Source organism: Saccopteryx bilineata, chromosome 1, assembly GCF_036850765.1.
Source record: "Saccopteryx bilineata isolate mSacBil1 chromosome 1, mSacBil1_pri_phased_curated, whole genome shotgun sequence".
Classification (NCBI taxonomy): Eukaryota; Metazoa; Chordata; class Mammalia; order Chiroptera; family Emballonuridae; genus Saccopteryx; species Saccopteryx bilineata.
The window spans coordinates 140,927,475-140,945,150 of NC_089490.1; the positions used below are offsets into that span (position 1 = coordinate 140,927,475).

The following is a 17,676-nucleotide window of genomic DNA, read 5'->3' on the forward strand; positions in this document are numbered from 1 at the left end:
GATGAGGAGTAAGTGCTAATGGAGATGGAGTCTCCTTTTGGGATGGTGAAATGTTCTGGAACTAGACCGAAGTGATGGTTGTACAACATTGTGAATGTGCTGAACATTACAGAATTTATTTTTTTTTAAACTATTCATTTTATGGTCATTTTACATTGTACCTCAATTTTAAAAAAATGAAGCCTGACCTGTGGTGGCGCAGTGGATAAAGCGTCGACCTGGAATACTGAGGTCGCCAGTTCAAAACCCTGGGCTTGCTTGGTCAAGGCACATATGGGAGTTGATGCTTCCTGCTCCTCCCTCCCCCTTCTCTCACTCTCTCACTCTCTCTCCTCTCTAAAAATTAATAAAAGTAAAATTAAAAAAAAAAAATGAAGCCCAGGCTCAGATAGTCAGGATCCTCCTACAACCCAGCCCCCTCCTCTCCATTTACTGAGGACAGAGGAGACCTTGGCCTCTTCTCCAGCATTCATGCTCCCAGTACTGTGACTGCACTAGGGGAAAGGGCTGGGGTGGGAGGGTTTGGCTCCAACCTGAGCTCAGCTTCCCTATGTTTCCTTGTACATTGAGCCCCTCATCCCTCCTTAGCCTGGAATTCAATCTGAGATCTGGACCCAGGATGGTGGTCAAGGCCACCCCAGCTTCCTCAGTGGCTGGGGGAAAATAAACCAATAACCCTAGTCTCTTCTTCCACACTTTTATTTTTAGAAAATAATTGTACAAAAGAGAACGATTTGCCTGACCTGTGGTGGCGCAGTGGATAAAGCGTCGACCTGGAAATGCTGAGGTCTCCGGATCGAAACCCTGGGCTTGCCTGGTCAAGGCACATATGGGAGTTGATGCTTCCTGCTCCTCCCCCCTTCTCTCTCTCTGTCTCTCTCTCTCTTCTCTCTCTCTCTCCTTTCTAAAAATGAATAAATAAAATTTAAAAAAAAAAAAAAAGAGAGAACGATTTAAGGCTTATCAGAAATGCTGAGACCCAGGCTAGGACCCTGCCCCAGCCAGAGCCAGGACTCTGCAGTTGGGTGCTTGTCCAGCTGCTCCCTCCTGCTTTGTCCCTCCAGGACAAAGGGGTCTCCAGAAGCACACTGGCCCTCCTGTGTCACGCCAGGCTGACCTCTGAGCCCAGGGCCTAGCTGAATGCACTGCTATCATTATCTTGAAACTCTTAACACTCCTTGAACAAGGGCCCTCATTTTCATTTGAAGTTCTGTAGCAAGTCTTGTCTGTCCGTCTGAACCTGGGTTTACAGGCCACATATTCTGTGCCTGGAGTGCCTGGAGAAGCCACCAAGCAGTCCCAGCTAGCGGTAGGAACCTCCAGCTTTCAAAGCTTCCAAGGCTGCTGCCCCTGCCAACCACAGATCCCACATAGCTCCTGTGACCTGCTTCCCTGAATCCCTTGTTCCTGGGTCATCTTCCATGATGGACCTTGCAGTGCGACCTCAACTGAGGCACTTGTCCTCTGAGCCCAAGTTCTAAGAAGAAAGGGAAAGTCTCCAAACATCACTAAACTCTGACCTCCGACTTACCCTCTTGCTTGCCTGTCTCCTGAGCTCTTATTAATACACCAAAGCCTCAGCTAAAATGCACTTTCTTGCTTCCTCTCTGGACTCTCCCAGGTCTTCTTCTGGTCCCACAAAACTGGAAGTATTTCTGTCTGGCTGTGGCCCTCCCAGACTGGAGGCTCCTGGGGGAACCCCAGCCCTACACACAGGCCAGCACAGTCAGCTTGAACAGTCACCTGGATCCTGCACCAGGCATCTGATGTCTTCCAAGGACCAGATAAGTCAGATGCCAGACTGGCTCTTCCTCTGTCCTGTGTGAACAGCCCTGCCCAGTTCCAAAACTTGATTTCCCTGACTTCAATGCAGTCAGGCTGGTCTGCTTTCCACCCATCCACTCCCCACGTCCACGGTGGCCAGAAGCACATATGCAACCTTGTCCGTCAAGGTATCCATTTCCACTCAGCAGGTCATACAGCGTGGCCTCATGGCTTCAGAGGGGGGGTTTGGATCCTCCTGAGGAAAACAGACTCATCAAGCCTCAGGGACACCAAAGGCTCAGAAACACCCCACCAGTCTCCAACTCCTAGAGCAGACTGGGGCTCGAAGCTGGTTCAGGTCCTGAACTTATATATAGGACTTTCCTCTATATTTAAAACTCTCATGTCTCTCACCCCCATCTCAGCCCCCAGGGTCTAGAAAGGCATGGGGGCTTCCTGGATCCCCGTGCTCACCTCAGAGTACAGGGGTGGTGGACGGTAGCGGAACTCTTGGATATAGGCAAAGAAGGGGCTTTCGAGGCTCATGTCGGAGTCCTGAGGTAGTAAAAAGGGGCTCTGCCCTGTGGCTGCCACATCATCTGCCACCACTTCTGAATACTCTGGAGGAGCTGGAAGTGAGAGGAGGTGAGAGTGGTGACAGGCGAGCCCTAGGTTTGAAGACAATGGCCAGGAGCCTGCCTGTGCCAGTTCTGGGATGCTGGGTTGTGCTATCAGGCTGGAATTCTTGGGGGACCCATGGTTGTCAATGTGATCATTATTGTGTATTATTACAGATGGAAGCATTGAGGTAGGGGAGGACATGTTGGCCTGGAACCTGCCCCTCTACCCATCCATCCCCTTGGGGACTCCAGAACAAGGCACTCACCCTCAGGCTGCTCTGGCAAGGCCCTTAGCCCCCAGTCTAGAAGGAAGCTGGTGTGGCTGCCTACACTGGATGAGCGGCTGCCAAAAGGGTGCAGAGGAACAGTGCCAATGACCAGTGGCAGCTCCAAAAGCAGCTTGGATGTGCCTGGGATGTCCACGCAAACCTGGAAGAAGAAGCCAGAACAGAGTATGGCCAGGCAGCCTTGCCACACGTGCCTCCTACAGAAGGCCCATCCTGTGCTGAGAGGTCCCAGCTCCAGGCTTGGGGGGACCCTTTCTGGGGATAAAGCAGATGCAGGCCCCTGCCTCCTAAGATACTCCACCTTGAGGGCATAATCCACATGCAGCACACGGCAGTGCAGGATGGAAGGGCCCACCGGAGGGATCCGAAGGGCCCGGCCTTGCCACAGCACCCGCCGTCCCGGGCCCACGGGCTCGCCCGAAAGACTGGCCACCACTGCACGCTTCTGCTTGTGGGCACCTCGAGCCATGAAGGTCTGCGTCTGGACCATGACTGCTCGCGGCAGCACCGGACGCATGGAGCCATTGTCAATCTCAGCGAACACAGGAATTATCTCACCTATAATGGGAGTGGCAGGGCCTCAGTTTCCCCATCTGCAGTCCTGACATTGGCCCTCCCTCCCAATCTGGCTACTCATGCCTGCTACCTGGTGTGTAGCCCTTGCGGTCAATCTTGGCTGAAAGGGAGACGAGGCCACGGTTACTGTACCAGGATCGGGCTACTTTCTCCCGAGCTCCTGCTTGAGGGGCCTGACAGAGTGGAGGAAAAGGACAAAAATGGGTTACTCTGTGGAATTTCCAAACCATCCCCAGCTGAGGGAAGACTTGGGGCAGGGCCCAGTTTTCTGGTTTCTTTTTAACAAACTAGGAAAAAATGTAAAATAGATCCAGGAATATGACCCATCTCATTAAATTAAAAATGAAATAAGCAATCCACTACTTACTGCTTAGCAAGCCATTATCATTTTGTGCCCTGGCTGTGTCCTATTTCACAGGCAGGGCATCTGAGGCTCAGCAAGGATGCGACACTTGCCCTAAGTCACAGAGCGAATTGGTGCAGCTGGGATTTGCACCAGGCCACTTTGACTCTACAGACATTGCCTTGCCTGCCTGCCTCCCTCCCTAAGAGGGCCCAACTGTGACCCATACTTTGTGATACTTGTGAAGGGGGTGAGGAGCCAGTAGGAGTCACCCAGCAGCCAGGCCCCTGCCCCAGGTGCTTCCATCCCACTTCCCCAGGGGCAGCCAACCACACACCAGCAGGGCAGGCGAGTTGATGTCCACAGGCTCGATAACAGTAAACACCTTCCTTGCCCGGCGGGCAGGAACCCAGGGCCGGTGCAGGGTGGCCTTGATGCAGTATCGGACACTGCCGTGTTTGCCCTCGAATGATGTCACCAGTGTCCTGGGGTGGAAGGAAGGGGCTTCAGGAGGCAAGATACAAAGATTAGTAGGTTGGGGATTCCCAAAGACTTAGGGGGGGGCTTGAGAAACAGAGACACTCCTGAGGGTCTCCCAGCAGAGACAATCTTGGGGATCAGAAGTCCCTAGATAGGACCAGTAGATTCAGAAACCCGGGAGGTACTCCCCCACAACCCAGCATCCCAGATGACTTACGGAGGCAGCTGGAAGCTGAAGGGGAACTCGTGGCACCCAGCAGGCAGCGTGGTGGTCTCTCCCGTGTCTGCAGGTAGGAGCAAGAGAGGGTGGCTCAGTGGTGGAGTGGGTTTCTAGGGCGCGCAACACGTGTACAGCGCAGGGATCCCGCGTCGTACCTGGCGCAAAAAGCGTGGTACGGTAGCTCAGGACCTCCACGCGCTCGCTGTAACTCTGCGTGTACGCGGTGCTCGAGCCCGAACTGCGAGACTCGGTCCAGTGCACGTGGGCGCGGCCCCGCGCGCGCAGCCTCAGGGCACCCACGCGCACCGGGCCCGCCAGCTCCAGCAGCACCCGGCCGGCTACGGCCTGGCCGCCACTGAACACGGGATTGGCGCCCACGATCGCGTCGTCCAACTGCACCATGAATGCCTTCACCTTGTGGAACAGCATTGCACCAGGGATGCGAACCCTAGATATGCGGACCCTGACACCGAAGAGCGAGATGCGGACGCCACAGCCTCAAGACGCGAACGCCACAGCCTCAAGACGCGAACGCCACAGCCTCAAGACGCAAACCCACTCGGCACTCACAAGAGCATGCACAGGGCGGGCCAGAAATTCTTCACAACCTATGCCAGCGCTACGTTTATATGGCAGGGCGGGGCGCGGCGAGACATGCCACGCCCCGGAAAAGAATACGCCAATGGCGCGGAGGGAGGCGTGGCTCCGTCTAGGCGTGGAGCAAAATAACAAACTCACAGACTGGCAGCCTACTTGCCTTCCGCCCTCGTGGACCCTGGGGTGAAACTGAAGCACTGGGGACCAGAGATGATCTCTAGTGGATCCCGGGGGTAAAGGGGGGAAAATGAGGCCAGGAACCGAGGCCTGGGCCTGAGGTCATTCAGATAGACCATTCTCTCCTTTGGCTTAATCATCAACCCGTCACTACTTGCAGACGTGACTCGGAGCATGTCCAGCCCGAGCTGGAGGGGGGTGGAACGGTATGGCCGCAACCGAAGCACTGAGAGCCTATGTCTCTCAGGCCCCAGTTTCCCCCTCTGAGCAATGGGGAGACAGAAGGAAATCTGTGGAGTCTCCCGCCCCGCTCCCACCCTCCCGGGGGGAAACTGCTGCCCCTATCTCGAATCCTACTCAGCTGCTGACCCAGGACTAGTGACAACCTCTTGGAGCCTGAGTTTCTATGTACGCAGTGCCGGAAGAAAATCAGTCCCCCACTCAGAAAGTTGTGTATGAATGAGAGTGAGGCCCCTACTGGACCCTCCCAGAGCCTTGTTTCCAGATCACCAACCCACTCTGGACCTGTCACTGCTACTCCGATGGGCTTAAAGCACTTTAGCCCAGGATGTTCCTACCTAACAACCGACATTTCTTTCCCAACTTCCAGCCCCAGGCAAACACCTACTTGACTTCTGGGCCTATCCTCGTGCCTACTTTGGGCACCTCTGCCCTGGTGCCCTCACAGACAGAACCGAGTGCAGGGGAAGCTACAGGCACCTCCAGATCCAGGGCTGTGGTATGACCTCGGGGCAAGGATGACCTCTCTATGAGCCTCAGTTTCCCCAAAGAAGAACTGTACGTTTGGGTTTCTAGGCTGGGAGTTGCCTCCTCACAACCTGTGGGGCACCTGCGTCCTCTGGTGGCAGCGTGATGCACTGCTACTCGAACCCATGCCTACCTTGGCCATCCCTGAGTCTGGCTCCGGCCACACAGAGACGCCCCATGAAAGCTTCCAGCGCCTCTAGTGGGAGACAGCCATAACCAGATACAGTCAGCTCGTGCGTGACAGGGGTCAGAGCAGGCCCAAATGGAGGGGGCAGAGGCTTTCAATTCAATGATCAGCCTGGCACCTCCTTAAAGGAGGGGGCTCTAGGGCTGAAATAAGGGGCCTGCTGTCAGGGCCAAGTGGAGACAAGAGAGAGGATAGGAAGCCATAAGCCAGGAGGAGGTGGGGCATGAGGTGACTGGGGGGACAGGAAGTCTCATAATGAGCAAACATTTCCCCCTCCATTTTACAGATAGGTCCCCAGAGGCCCAGAGATGGGCAGGGTCATAAAGCAGATCCAAAAGCTTTGCCTCTAATTGTCCTGAGGAAGCCACTAGTGAGTGGGACCAGGGGGACTGTAAGGTGAGACCAGCTCCAATTTTGCTTGAGCTGCAGGGGAAGGGAAGTTCCTTTGGGGTCCTTTCCTGCCACACCCCGTGCCAGCTATGCCTGTTTCCACAGCTGGTGAGGGAAGAGTGCCCCAAACCTGGGGGCTGTTGGGACAGGCTGCCTGGTAGAGAGTTCCCTGCACCTGGGGAACATAGGAGCAAGGCTGCAAGGCCAGATCTAAGTTGCCTCCTGTGGTGCACATTTTGCAGATGGATGTAAGGGAAAAGGTGTAAGGGTCACCCAGAAAGACACAAGTTCCCTGCAGCTTTCTGTGGCCCCTGTTCTGCTCCTGACTGGGGAGTCGTGTGGCCTGAGGGTGGGAGACTGATATTCAACCCAGCATCAGAATCCCAGCTTAATCTGACCTCACCCCAAGTTTCCTCCCCCTCACCTGCAAAAGCCACCAGAACCCCCCAATCCAAGGAAGAATTCGCTTCTGCAAACACTGTGGGCTTAATCTGAGGAAGGGTGCATTGGTTAAGCGAGATAGGGGCCTTCTTTGGGGATCAGAGACCCTACACCTGGGGCTAACAAGGATCCTGACGCCCAGAGAAGAGGCTCTCCCGGCTCCACCCAAGGATCCCCCCACACACACACACACACACACACAGAGAAGGTCCCCACCACACAGCCTCAAAATTGCGGGCGTCGGCCCTGGCTGGTTGGCTCAGCGGTAGAGCGTCGGCCTAGCGTGCGGAGGACCCGGGTTCGATTCCCGGCCAGGGCACATAGGAGAAGCGCCCATTTGCTTCTCCACCCCTCCACCGCGCCTTCCTCTCTGTCTCTCTCTTCCCCTCCCGCAGCCAAGGCTCCATTGGAGCAAAGATGGCCCGGGCGCTGGGGATGGCTCTGTGGCCTCTGCCCCAGGCGCTAGAGTGGCTCTGGTCGCAACATGGCGACACCCAGGAGGGTCGCAACATGGCGACGCCCAGGATGGGCAGAGCATCGCCCCCTGGTGGGCAGAGCGTCGCCCCCTGGTGGGCGTGCCGGGTGGATCCCGGTCGGGCGCATGCGGGAGTCTGTCTGACTGTCTCTCCCTATTTCCAGCTTCAGAAAAATGCAAAAAAAAAAAAAAAAAAAAAAAAAAAAAAAAAAAAAATTGCGGGCGTCTAGTCTCTGGAGCAGGTAGGTAGGTGCTAAGACGTTGGGAGGGGTTCCTAGGAAAAAGAGTTTTGGAGGGGGTTACGTAGGTGGATGTCCCAGTGGGAGGGTCCAGAAATAAGGCCCCCACTTCTTGTGAAGGGTTGCCCGACCGCACCGCCTCTAAGTCAAAGGTTCCCGGCTCTGGAGGGGGGCGCGCAGACCTGGGGAGACGGTGCCGAGGAAATCCTGGCTACGGACTGGGAGGGTGAGGGGCTCACCTCCGAGAAGTAGCTGCCGCCGTCGCAGATACGTCTCGGCGGCCGCGAAGTCGCTGGAAACTGCGTTCACGCCCACACTTCGGCCCTCGAACCAGTGCGTTGTGGCCCGGCCGCGGGCAGCCACTTCGAGCCCTCTTACCCGCAGCGGCGCCACCGCCTCTAGCAGAACCCGACCACACAGGCGCTCTCCGCCGCGGTACACACCGCCCCGGGCCAGCTCCAGCGCAAACCTGCGCACTCCCCCCGGGCGCATGGCGCAGGCCTGAGTGCACAGCAGAGACGGTGCACCCGGCGTGGGTCACGGCCTGGGACAGCAGTCACCAGGCGCACAACGGGTGTCCCAGGTCTCAACGTTGGTCCTTGCCGCCCCTGGCGCATTCTCCAGCTTCTAAGAACTTCTGCAGAAGCCGCAGGCGCTGGGCTGACTTCCTGGTCCTTCGCGTCCGCCCTCGTGACGTGCCCCGGGCCGCAGGGGCCACGCTGTTGGCTTTGACACCTCCCCTCCCCCCCCCCCCCCCCCAGTGCGGGGCGGGCCTTGTAGGGTCGGCTCTAACGAGTCACAGGCGGGCGGGAACAGATGTGGCTGGCGCGGAGTAGAGGCACACAGGGGCCGTGTTTTGCTGTCTCATGCGTACCCCATCTGGCACCTTTGGCCCTGGGTGCTGTCTCAGCCTCACCACTCCTTCCATTCCTGTCACCTACTGGTTGTTCCCCTAACACACCAAGCTCAGGTCTTGCCTCCTGGCCTTTACACCGTTGTTCTGCTGCTAGGAACGCCCTTCCCCAGATCCGCCCTCCCACCTGCCCCCAAGCCCAAATGTCGCCTCCTCAGAGTCCCGTAGCTCTGGCCTTGTTTATTCTTTATGGCTCTGCTCTCTGTGTTTGAGACTGCTGTGTGTCTACTGTGGCTCCTCCATCACACTGGGTACCCCTAAGGGTGGGCACTGTGCCCTAGTCTCATCACTGGATTTTCCAGATGGGCAGAGAACCCCAAGGCGGTAGCCACTGCCTGAGGAACGCAGGGGTGGCAGAGTCAAAACTCCAACCTAGGTCTGATCACAGCTGACATCTCTCCACACCCTTATCTCTTGCACCCAACTTATCTCTTTGAGCCAGGTGGCCCATGGCCTTATCAGGGGCTGCCAGGGCCTGGGCTCTCTGCTGGGCCCAGATAAGCCTCCCCAGGGGTTCCCTTCCCCACCCCCACCAGGGCCCAGCATCTGCCAAATGCCCACACCCCTCCCTGACCCCAGCACCCAGAGCCCACAGCCTGAAGGGACCTTTTGATTCTACTCGTGTCCAGAACTTTCCCTTCCAGCTCACCCAAAATGTGCCACTGCAACCCCATGATTGTACCACATTTTCCCCAACTCATACCAGCCCTCCCATGAAGTGTCCTCTACCAAGTCCAGATTCTTCATGATGGCGTGTGGGTCCCCAAGTTGACCCCTCCTCGCTCTGTAGCCCCAGGTAGGTGGCTTTACTTCTTTGAGCCTCAGTTTCTCCATATTAACCTGGTCAGGTTCTGGTAAAGTCTGTGATAATTTACGTCACATTCTCTGTGCTCAATACATGTCCAATGAAGACTAAATAGACTTCCTCATCCATGTCAACTCCCCCTCTGAACTCTTCTTCTCTGGCATCTGGCCCACGATGGGTGCTCCAGCCAAGTCAACTGGTCAAAGGGAAGGATGTCCGACTATTCAATGCCTCTTGTGGCAGCTGGGCCACATCCTTTGCAGGTCTCTCAATCAGTGCCAGGTGGGATTGGTGCAGATGTCTTCAGGGAGATGTCCTGACTGAGCTTGAGGAGACTATCAGGCTAGAAAGGTAGTGGAGATAGGCTCACTTTGACCCCCATATCCATTCTGGGGCCCCAGGCCAGGTGTCCACCGCCCATATTATGATTATGAGTGTCCCCTAGCTACAAACAACACACAGCAACTTGATGGGTCCTGCTTTATTCAGAACTGGCAAGGACCCCTCCCCCAGCTCTTCTGAGACCACTGGGGGCCTGGGGAGAGTCAGGGGGCCAGGGGACCAGAGGAAGTCCTAGGCTCCTCGAGCTCCAAACAGGGAAGAATCAGGCACAGCTGCCCCTGTCCAGACAGTCTGGGTGGGATGGGCCCCTGGCCACTCGGCCCAATTCAGCTCTGGCTCTTTGAACAACAAGAGGCGCAACTGGACAGGGCTTCCTGGATGGTGTGGAGGTGGTGGCCACACAATGGCCAAGATTGTGGAGTCCAGTGGTAGGTAGAGCCATCATCCACAGTCTGAAGGGGCCATTGGTGGCCACTGGCACAGGGAGCTCCGGGCTGCCTGATCTGGGGGACCAGGCTGGAGAGGCAGGGGTGGGGGGGGCAGGCATATGGCTTGGGTGATGAGGCTAGGCAAGGCCTGCAGGGAGGTGCCCAGCGCATCCAGGCGGCTTTCAAGGGCAGCCAGGCGGGCCTCAAGGTCCTCGTGCTGGGCATGCAGTTCAGACATGAGGTCATACATGGCATTCTGGGTCTGCCAGCGACAGAGAAGTGGGAGAAAGAAGAGGCTGAGTGAGACAGGGAGGGACAGACACACAGAGAGACAGTTGCAATTGTGAGGACACCCCAGCCCTATAGGTCTCCTGCTGGACCTCATGGAATGGAGGGAAAATAGGTGAGGGGGCAGGCAACATCTTAAATGCCAAGTTGGGGCCAGCAGGATTAAGGCCAAGGGATGTCCTTTGGAATGAGTGGCTGGGACCATAGCTGCCCCGAGGGCTACGTGGCACATTAGACATGGCTTGGGAGAGGGGTCTGGAAGGAGAGGTGACTATCCAGAGGATCTGACCCAATCACAGACTGGGGAACATGACAGCCATAATTACTGTTATGGTAGGCAACGGGGTGTCCCCACCACCTCTACTGCTCCCCACAACGCAGCCAACAGGGACCGGTTCTGCCACTGTCCAAATGGACCCTGCCTGGAGCTGGAAAGGGAGGCCAGCCACGAGACAACTCTCGGTGCAGAGGCCACTCTCGCCACCAGGTGGCGCTAGAGCATTGCTCCGCGTCTGTAACCCCAGCTCCGCGGTGAACAGACCCCGCCAGGCGAACTGCAGTTAACCACCTCTCCCAGGTTTTGGAGGGGAGGATTAAAGGGGCAGTCTGGCTCCATGGGGAAAACTCCCCACAAACCCTCGCTCTGAGGGAGAGATATAGGATGAGACGCCTATTACAATACCTGCAGACTCTCCCAGATTCCCCATGCCTTTGCCTCCTCTGTACACTTTACCCTTTCTGTTTCAGGTAGGCCAACCCCACTCCAGGAGAAGGACCAACACCTTGCAGCCCGTCCTAGGGCCACTGACCTTCATCCTAGCCTGCCTCGGGGAATCCCAGTCCCCAGGGCCAGAGGGTATAATATCTGAAGGCATCCAGCCCTGAAATGCTTCATTCTGGCCCTCTTTTTTTTTTTTTTTTACAGAGACAGAGCGAGAGTCAGATACAGACAGGAACACAGAGATGAGAAGAATCGAAGAATCAATCATCAGTTTTTCATTGTGGCACTTTAGTTGTTCATTGATTGCTTTCTCATATGTGCCTTGACCCTGGGGGGCTACAGCAGACCTTGGATCCAACCAAGCTGGTGAGCTTTGCTCAAACCAGATGAGCCCACGCTAAAGCTGGCGACCTCCGGGTCTTGAACCTGGGTCCTCCACATCCCAGTCCGACGCTCTATCCACTGCGCCACCGCCTGGTCAGGCCTGGCCCTCTTTTAAGTTTGTTTGTTTTTTTTTAATTGTTTTAAACTTAAGATACAGGTTTGGGATTTTGTTTTGTCTTGTCAGAGGATACAAATGAAATCATCAACTTGAAAATGAAAGCATAAAAATTTAAGATTGGAGGCCTGGCCAGTGGCTCAGTGGATAGAGCCTCTGCCCAGGCCTACAGATGTCCGGGGTTTGATTCCCGGTGAGGGTACACAGGAGAAGCGCCCATCTGCTTCCCGCGCTCCCTCTTGCGCTCCCTCTCTCCCCTCTTTCCCTCTTCCCCTCCCACAGCCAATGGCTAGATTGGTTTGAGGGAGCATGCCTGCCTGCTGAGGATAGCTGGGTCTGTTGAGTGCCTCAGCCTCAGGTGCTATAAATAGCTCTCTCTCCAGCCCTAGACTGGGTGGCTGGGTGGTTCTGGGTCGGGACACATGCAGAAAAGTCTGTCTCACTATCTCCCCCTCCTCTTACCTGAAAAAAAAAAAGAAAAAAATGAAGTGATATAGAACAGGACTTAACATCTTCTTTTTTTTTCCAAGTGAGAGGAGGGGAGAGAAAAAAGAAAAGAAAAAAAAGTGAAATAGAATACATCTCTTTTTTTTTCAAGTGAGAGTGGGGGGAGATAGTGAGACAGACTCCTTCATGCACCCTGACGGGAAACCACCTGACAACTCCATCTAAGGGCTGACGCTGGGACCAACCCAGCTATCTTCAGCACGGGGAGGGCAATGCTGGAACCAACTCAACCACCAGCTGAGGAAAGGGGAGAGAAGCAGATGGTCGCTTCTCTTGTGTTCCCTGACCAGAACTGAACCCGGGACATCAATATGCCAGGCCAACGCTCTATCCAATAAGCCAACCAGCCAGGGCCAGGACTTAACATCTTCTAAAGATATTATTATTATTATTATTATTATTATTATTTTGACAGAGACAGAGAGTCAGAGGGATAGTCAGGGACAGACAGACAGGAACGAAGAGAGATGAGAAGCATCAATCATTAGTTTTTCATTGCGTGTTGCAACACCTTAGTTGTTCATTGATTGCTTTCTCTTATGTGCCTTGACCACAGGGCTACAGCAGACCGAATGACCCCTTGCTCAAGCCAGCAACCTTTGGTCCAAGCTGGTGAGCTTTGCTCAAAACAGATGAACCTGTGCTCAAACTGGCAACCTTGGAGTCTCGAACTTGGATCCTCTGAATCCCAGTCTGATGCTCTATCCACTGCGCCACCGCCTGGTCAGGCAAAGATATTATTAAATTAGCCTCAGACTGATAAGTGATTAGAAGATGGGGCTAATAAGCAAAGCTCATGAATGAACTATTTATGAAATGCATGTCATCAGTCAGGAGCAAGTTTAGATTAGTGTGAAAACTTCTAACAGCTCACCAACTAAAGTTGGGTCAATTGACACTTTTTAATAAAAAGCAAGAAAGAGCCTGACTAGACAGTGGCATAGTGGATAGAGTGTCAGAATGGGACGCAGAGGACCCAGGTTCGAGACCTCAAGGTCGCCAGCTTGAGCGCGGGCTCATCTGGTTTGAACAAGGCTCACCAGCTTGAGCCCAAGGTCGCTGGCTCGAGCAAGGGGTCACTTGGTCTGCTGTAGCCCCCCGGTCAAGGGACATATGAAAAATCAATCAATGAACAACTAAGGAACCACAACGAAAATTTATGTTTCTCATCTCTCTCTCGTCCTATCTGTCTGTCCCTATCTGTCCCTCTCTCTGACTCTCTCTGTCTCTGCCACACACACACACACACACACACACACACACACACAGAGCAAGAAAGAGGGTAACAAATAGATCCATTTATAATACAAACTGATCTTACTGAGCTCATGCAATCAACTTTAATTTCTTGGGAGGTGTTTAATTGCTATACAAGTTAGCATTCTGTTGATGCCATAATTTGAATTTATATTCATAGCAAAAGAACATAATCAATTTTGCCCACTAATTATCTGTTCTTTTAAAAGCTATTTTCTTAGTTATTAATTTTTTTAAAAAACCCAAAAACTACTGGCAATGTTAAAAGTAGCTTTTACACACAGATGTAGATTCCCAGAGTCCCTTTCACAGTCAGCGCCTCTGGTCATGATGGACCCTTGCAGTCAGGGCTGGTGGCTTGTCCTGTTCGCTCTGCATCCCTTGCCTGTCACCTGCCTGCCTTGAGAATGCCAGCTATTCCTTGTCCTTTACTGAATGCCCCCCTTTCTCCCCGGAGACCCATCCAGCCCAGACTAGTCTGGGGAGCCACCCTACCTAGACCCGTCTTGCTCACCTTGGCCAGATCTGCAAGCGTGTTGGCCTGGTCATTCAGCTTCCCCTGCTCAATCTTCACACTCCGGAGCCTGGGGACAGGTGGGTAGGTGGAGTTTAGTGGAGGCTGCACTGACCAGAAAAGAGGGTCCTCCATGCACCTGCCCCACCCAGGGTTGCCATGTGGGACATGCAAGGGGGAGATGAGGTGAAAGTTGGGGTCAGACCCACTGCAGCCTATTTCCTCACCCACCCAGGGAGCATCAGTGCCGTGGAGGCAGCTAAGCCACCACCACAGTGTCCATCATCTGGTCATGACCACATGGTCTAGTACCTTGAACCTCTGGGTCCAGGTGAAGCCTGCCCTGGTCTGCGGGGTGAACACGAGCCCTGGCTGTCTCCAGTAGCTGCCCTCAGTATGCACCCTGCCCCATGCACCCTGCACCATGCACCCCTGTCCCTCAGCAGAGACTTACTTCTGAGCTCTGGCAGGACCCGGCGAAGCGGAGAGAAATCACAGAGCAATTTTAATCTCAGCATTGCTGGGCAGTTCATGCCCAACACTGCCCGTCTCCCACATGCTGACCCCAGGGCCAGGCTGGGGGCACTGGGCAGCCTAGGGGCTGTCACCCTCGCTCTAGGGAGGGGCTCAGTCTCTGAGAGGGCAGTGGCAACTCCTCAAAGATGCAACTGTCCTCTGCCCCTCCCTTGAGCAGTATCCGCCCAGCCTGAGCCAGGAAAGATGCAGCTGCCCTTGCTCTGCAACCTTGCTGTCTACCAACCCACGTCAGGCGCCTGGTCCCAGAGGTGACATTTTGTCCAGAAAACTATTCCTATGACATTTCCTAAGGGGGAAACTGAGACTCGGAGAGGCAAAACCACTGTCTGATAGCACCCTGGTAGGATTTAAACTTGTGTCTACCACTTAGCCTCCACGTGCTTGGCCTCCAACAGCTGCCCAAGGGGTAGGGAACTGGTCTGTGTGTTCTTGCTCTTCCTCTCCATACCTTCCGTAGCTAAACCAGCCCAGGGAGATAGTTCCAGGTAGGACTCTCTCCCTCACTGGTTCAAACTCAACCCATGTGTGCCCACATGTGATGGATGCTCAGGGAGGCCCTTGAGGCCCACCATGCTGAATATGGCCAGGCCCCCAAGACACAGCCCTCAGTCTGAGAAATGGAAGTGGATACAGATACCCCGGCCCCAGAATCCTGCTGAGACCCCTTTCCCTGGGGAAGTCATTCTTGGCTTCTCTATAAACTTTCTGTTATATGAGTTGAATGGTGTCCCCCACAAAAGATATTTTGAAGTCCTAACCCCAGGACTTCAGAACGTGACCTTATTTGACCAGGTTAAAATAAGTCATTGGGGTGAACCCTAACCTAGTATGACTGGTATCTTTATAATAAGGATGAAGTTTGGACACAGACATGCACAGAGGGAGGACAATGTGAAGAAGATACAGGAAGAGCATCACATGAAAATGGAGAATTGGAGTGAAGGCATCTATAGCCAAGGAATGCCTGAGGCTGCCGGAAGCTAGGGGAGGGGCCTGGAATGGACCCTCCCCTAGCACCTTCAGAGGGAGCATGCCCTGCTGATACCTTGTTTTGTTTCATTTGTTTTTTAGTGAGAAAGAGAGAGAGACAGAAAGGGAGAGGGATGAGAATCATCAACTTGTAGTTGTATCACTTTAGTTGTTCATTGATAGCTTCTCATACATGCCATGATTGGGGGGCTCCAGCCAAGCCAGTGACCCCTTGCTCAAGCCAGCAACCTTGGGCTTCATGCCAGTGACCTTTGGGCTCAAGCCAGCAACCATGGGGTCATGTTGATGACCCACTCTCAACTCAAGGATCCTGCACCCAAGCCAGATGAGCTTGCGCTCAAGCCAGTGACCTTGGGGTTTTGAAGCTGGGACCTCAGCATCCCAGGTCAACACTCTACCCATTACACCCCCACTGGTCAGGCTGATGATACCTTGATTTTGGCCTGTTGGCATCCAGGACAGTGATCATAAATTCTGTTGTTTCAAACCACTCACTTTGTGGTACCTTGTTACAGCAGGCCTAGAAAATATACACACTCTGCCTGACCGGGTGGTGGCGCAGTAGATAGAGTGTCTGACTGGAACACAGAGGACCTAGGTTTGAAACCCGAGGTCAAAGGCTCCAGCATGGGCTCATGCAGCTCGAGCAAGGGCTCGCCAGCTTAAGCAAGGGGTCGCTGGCTTGAGCATGGGATCATAGAAAACCCCATGGTCACTGGCTTGAGCTCAAAGGTTGCTGGCTTGAGCTCAAGGTCGCTGGCTTGAGCAAGGGGGCACTCGCTCTGTTGTAGACCCCTAAGTCAAGGAACATATGAGAAAGCAATCAATGAACAAAAGGAGGCTAAGGAACCACAACAAAGAATTGATGCTTTTCATCTCTCTCCTTTCCTGCCCGTCTGTCCCTATCTGTCCCTCTGTCTGTCACACAAAAAAAGAAAACACACACATTCCCCAAACCCAGGCTGTGCGCCCCAATCCATCTTCTCCCTGAGACCATTTCTTCCTTTTCACTGGCTGTGCACACAGTGCTCCCATTGTGGGACCTCTACAGCTCAACGGCATGCCATGGCTGCCTCACATTTGCAGAGCAGACCTCCAGTCTCCCTGGTACTGTGCTCATCCCACCTCCCTGCCTTTCTTCAGCCTGTGGGCCCTCCTTGCTCTGCCTTCCTGCCTCTCTGTTTCCTGCTCAAATCCCATGACCCCTTCAGGCCCTAGCTCAAACTTGCCTGATTTCATCATCTATTCTTACAGGCCCCTATTTTTTGTTGCTGTTTTGTTTTGTTGTTTTTTGTTGTTGCTGTTGGGGTGGGGTGCAGAGGGGTCTAAGGTGAGTGAGATGGTCCTGCCTCAGAACAAATGGACACAGATAACTCACAGAGTAGGTGCCTTCTCCCCAGACCTGGCTCTCTCAATGCTCATACTCCTACTTTCCCCAGAGTACATTCTGGACCCTCCCATAGGGCAAGGTCCAGGGCAGGGCCGTGTCTGTGGTCCCCATGTCTCACACACCAGCCGGTACAGGAAATGCTTGTGGAATGACAAAATGACCATACTGAGGGTAGCAATAATAATAATGTCAGTTCCTATATTTAGAAAATACTGGGCCCTGACTGGTTAGCTCAGTTGGTTAAGAGCATCATACCGAAACAACAAGGTTGCGGGTTTGAATCCCAGTCAGGGCACACACAGGAAGCAACCAAAAAAAATGCATGACTGAGTGGAACAGATGCTTCCCTTCTCCCTCCCCTCTCTCTCCCTTCCTTTCTCTGTCTCTCTAAAATCAATAAAAATTAATCCCTGGCCAGATGGCTCGGTTGGTTGGAACACTGACCCAGAGCACGGAGGTTGCAGGTTCAATTTACCAGTCAGGGCACATACAGGAGCAGCTGGATGTTTCTGTCTCTCTCTCTCATTGCCTCTCTCAAAAAAAAAAAAAGAAGAAGAAGAAGAAGAAGAAGAAAGATGAAAGAAGGAGAAGAAAAAAAGAAAAGAAAATACTGTGTGGCAGTCACATACAAGTGAGTCATCTGGTCACCCCAACTATGTTTGATCCATACCCCATTCCTGGAGAAAAGGCACATTACCATCATCTCAACTTTACAGATAAGTTACTTGGAGTAGTGTAGTCACCTGCCCAGGCTCCACAGTTAGGTGGAAGAGATGAGATTGGAACCCAGTGGTCAGTTAATAGCTGTGGAAGAGTCAATGAAGAGAGTTCTTTGTCCTTAAGAGCCTCAAGGTCTTATGAGAAGGTAGGACTAACACCTGAGCACAGCAAAGTTGAGCAAATGGGATACCAGCTCCTCTC

At 53.8% G+C, this 17,676-nt stretch overlaps 2 protein-coding genes across 8 annotated transcripts in view; both read right to left on the reverse strand.

The window, feature by feature from the left end:
* Positions 1-933: 933 nt before the first annotated feature.
* Positions 934-8,243, reverse strand: ARRDC2 (arrestin domain containing 2). 3 transcript variants are annotated; one of them, XM_066269773.1, is made up of 9 exons: positions 4,832-5,371; positions 4,446-4,787; positions 4,288-4,354; positions 3,928-4,075; positions 3,318-3,420; positions 2,973-3,229; positions 2,651-2,813; positions 2,239-2,393; positions 934-2,020 (listed from the first exon to the last, which is right to left on the reverse strand). In XM_066269773.1, the coding sequence occupies exons 2-9, from the start codon at positions 4,717-4,719 to the stop codon at positions 1,967-1,969; spliced, it is 1,221 nt and encodes a 406-aa protein (XP_066125870.1). In that variant the 5' UTR covers positions 4,720-4,787; positions 4,832-5,371; the 3' UTR covers positions 934-1,966. The 3 variants fall into 3 exon arrangements, with proteins under 3 accessions (XP_066125870.1, XP_066125879.1, XP_066125860.1); XM_066269782.1 differs by lacking the exons at positions 4,446-4,787; positions 4,832-5,371 and adding an exon at positions 7,804-8,243; XM_066269763.1 differs by having other exon boundaries at positions 4,446-5,371.
* A 1,505-nt stretch (positions 8,244-9,748) lies between these two features.
* KCNN1 (potassium calcium-activated channel subfamily N member 1) overlaps positions 9,749-17,676 on the reverse strand; it is a 29,069-nt gene continuing 21,141 nt past the window's right edge. For 2 of the 5 annotated variants that reach the window (XM_066253283.1, XM_066253285.1), the window contains exon 8: positions 9,749-10,314. In XM_066253283.1, the coding sequence (XP_066109380.1) occupies positions 9,951-10,314 (364 nt within the window). In that variant the 3' untranslated portion in view covers positions 9,749-9,950. Of the gene's footprint in view, positions 10,315-13,838; positions 13,909-17,676 lie in introns of all 5 variants that reach the window. The other 3 variants (XM_066253284.1, XR_010728266.1, XM_066253286.1) reach the window with 3 other exon arrangements.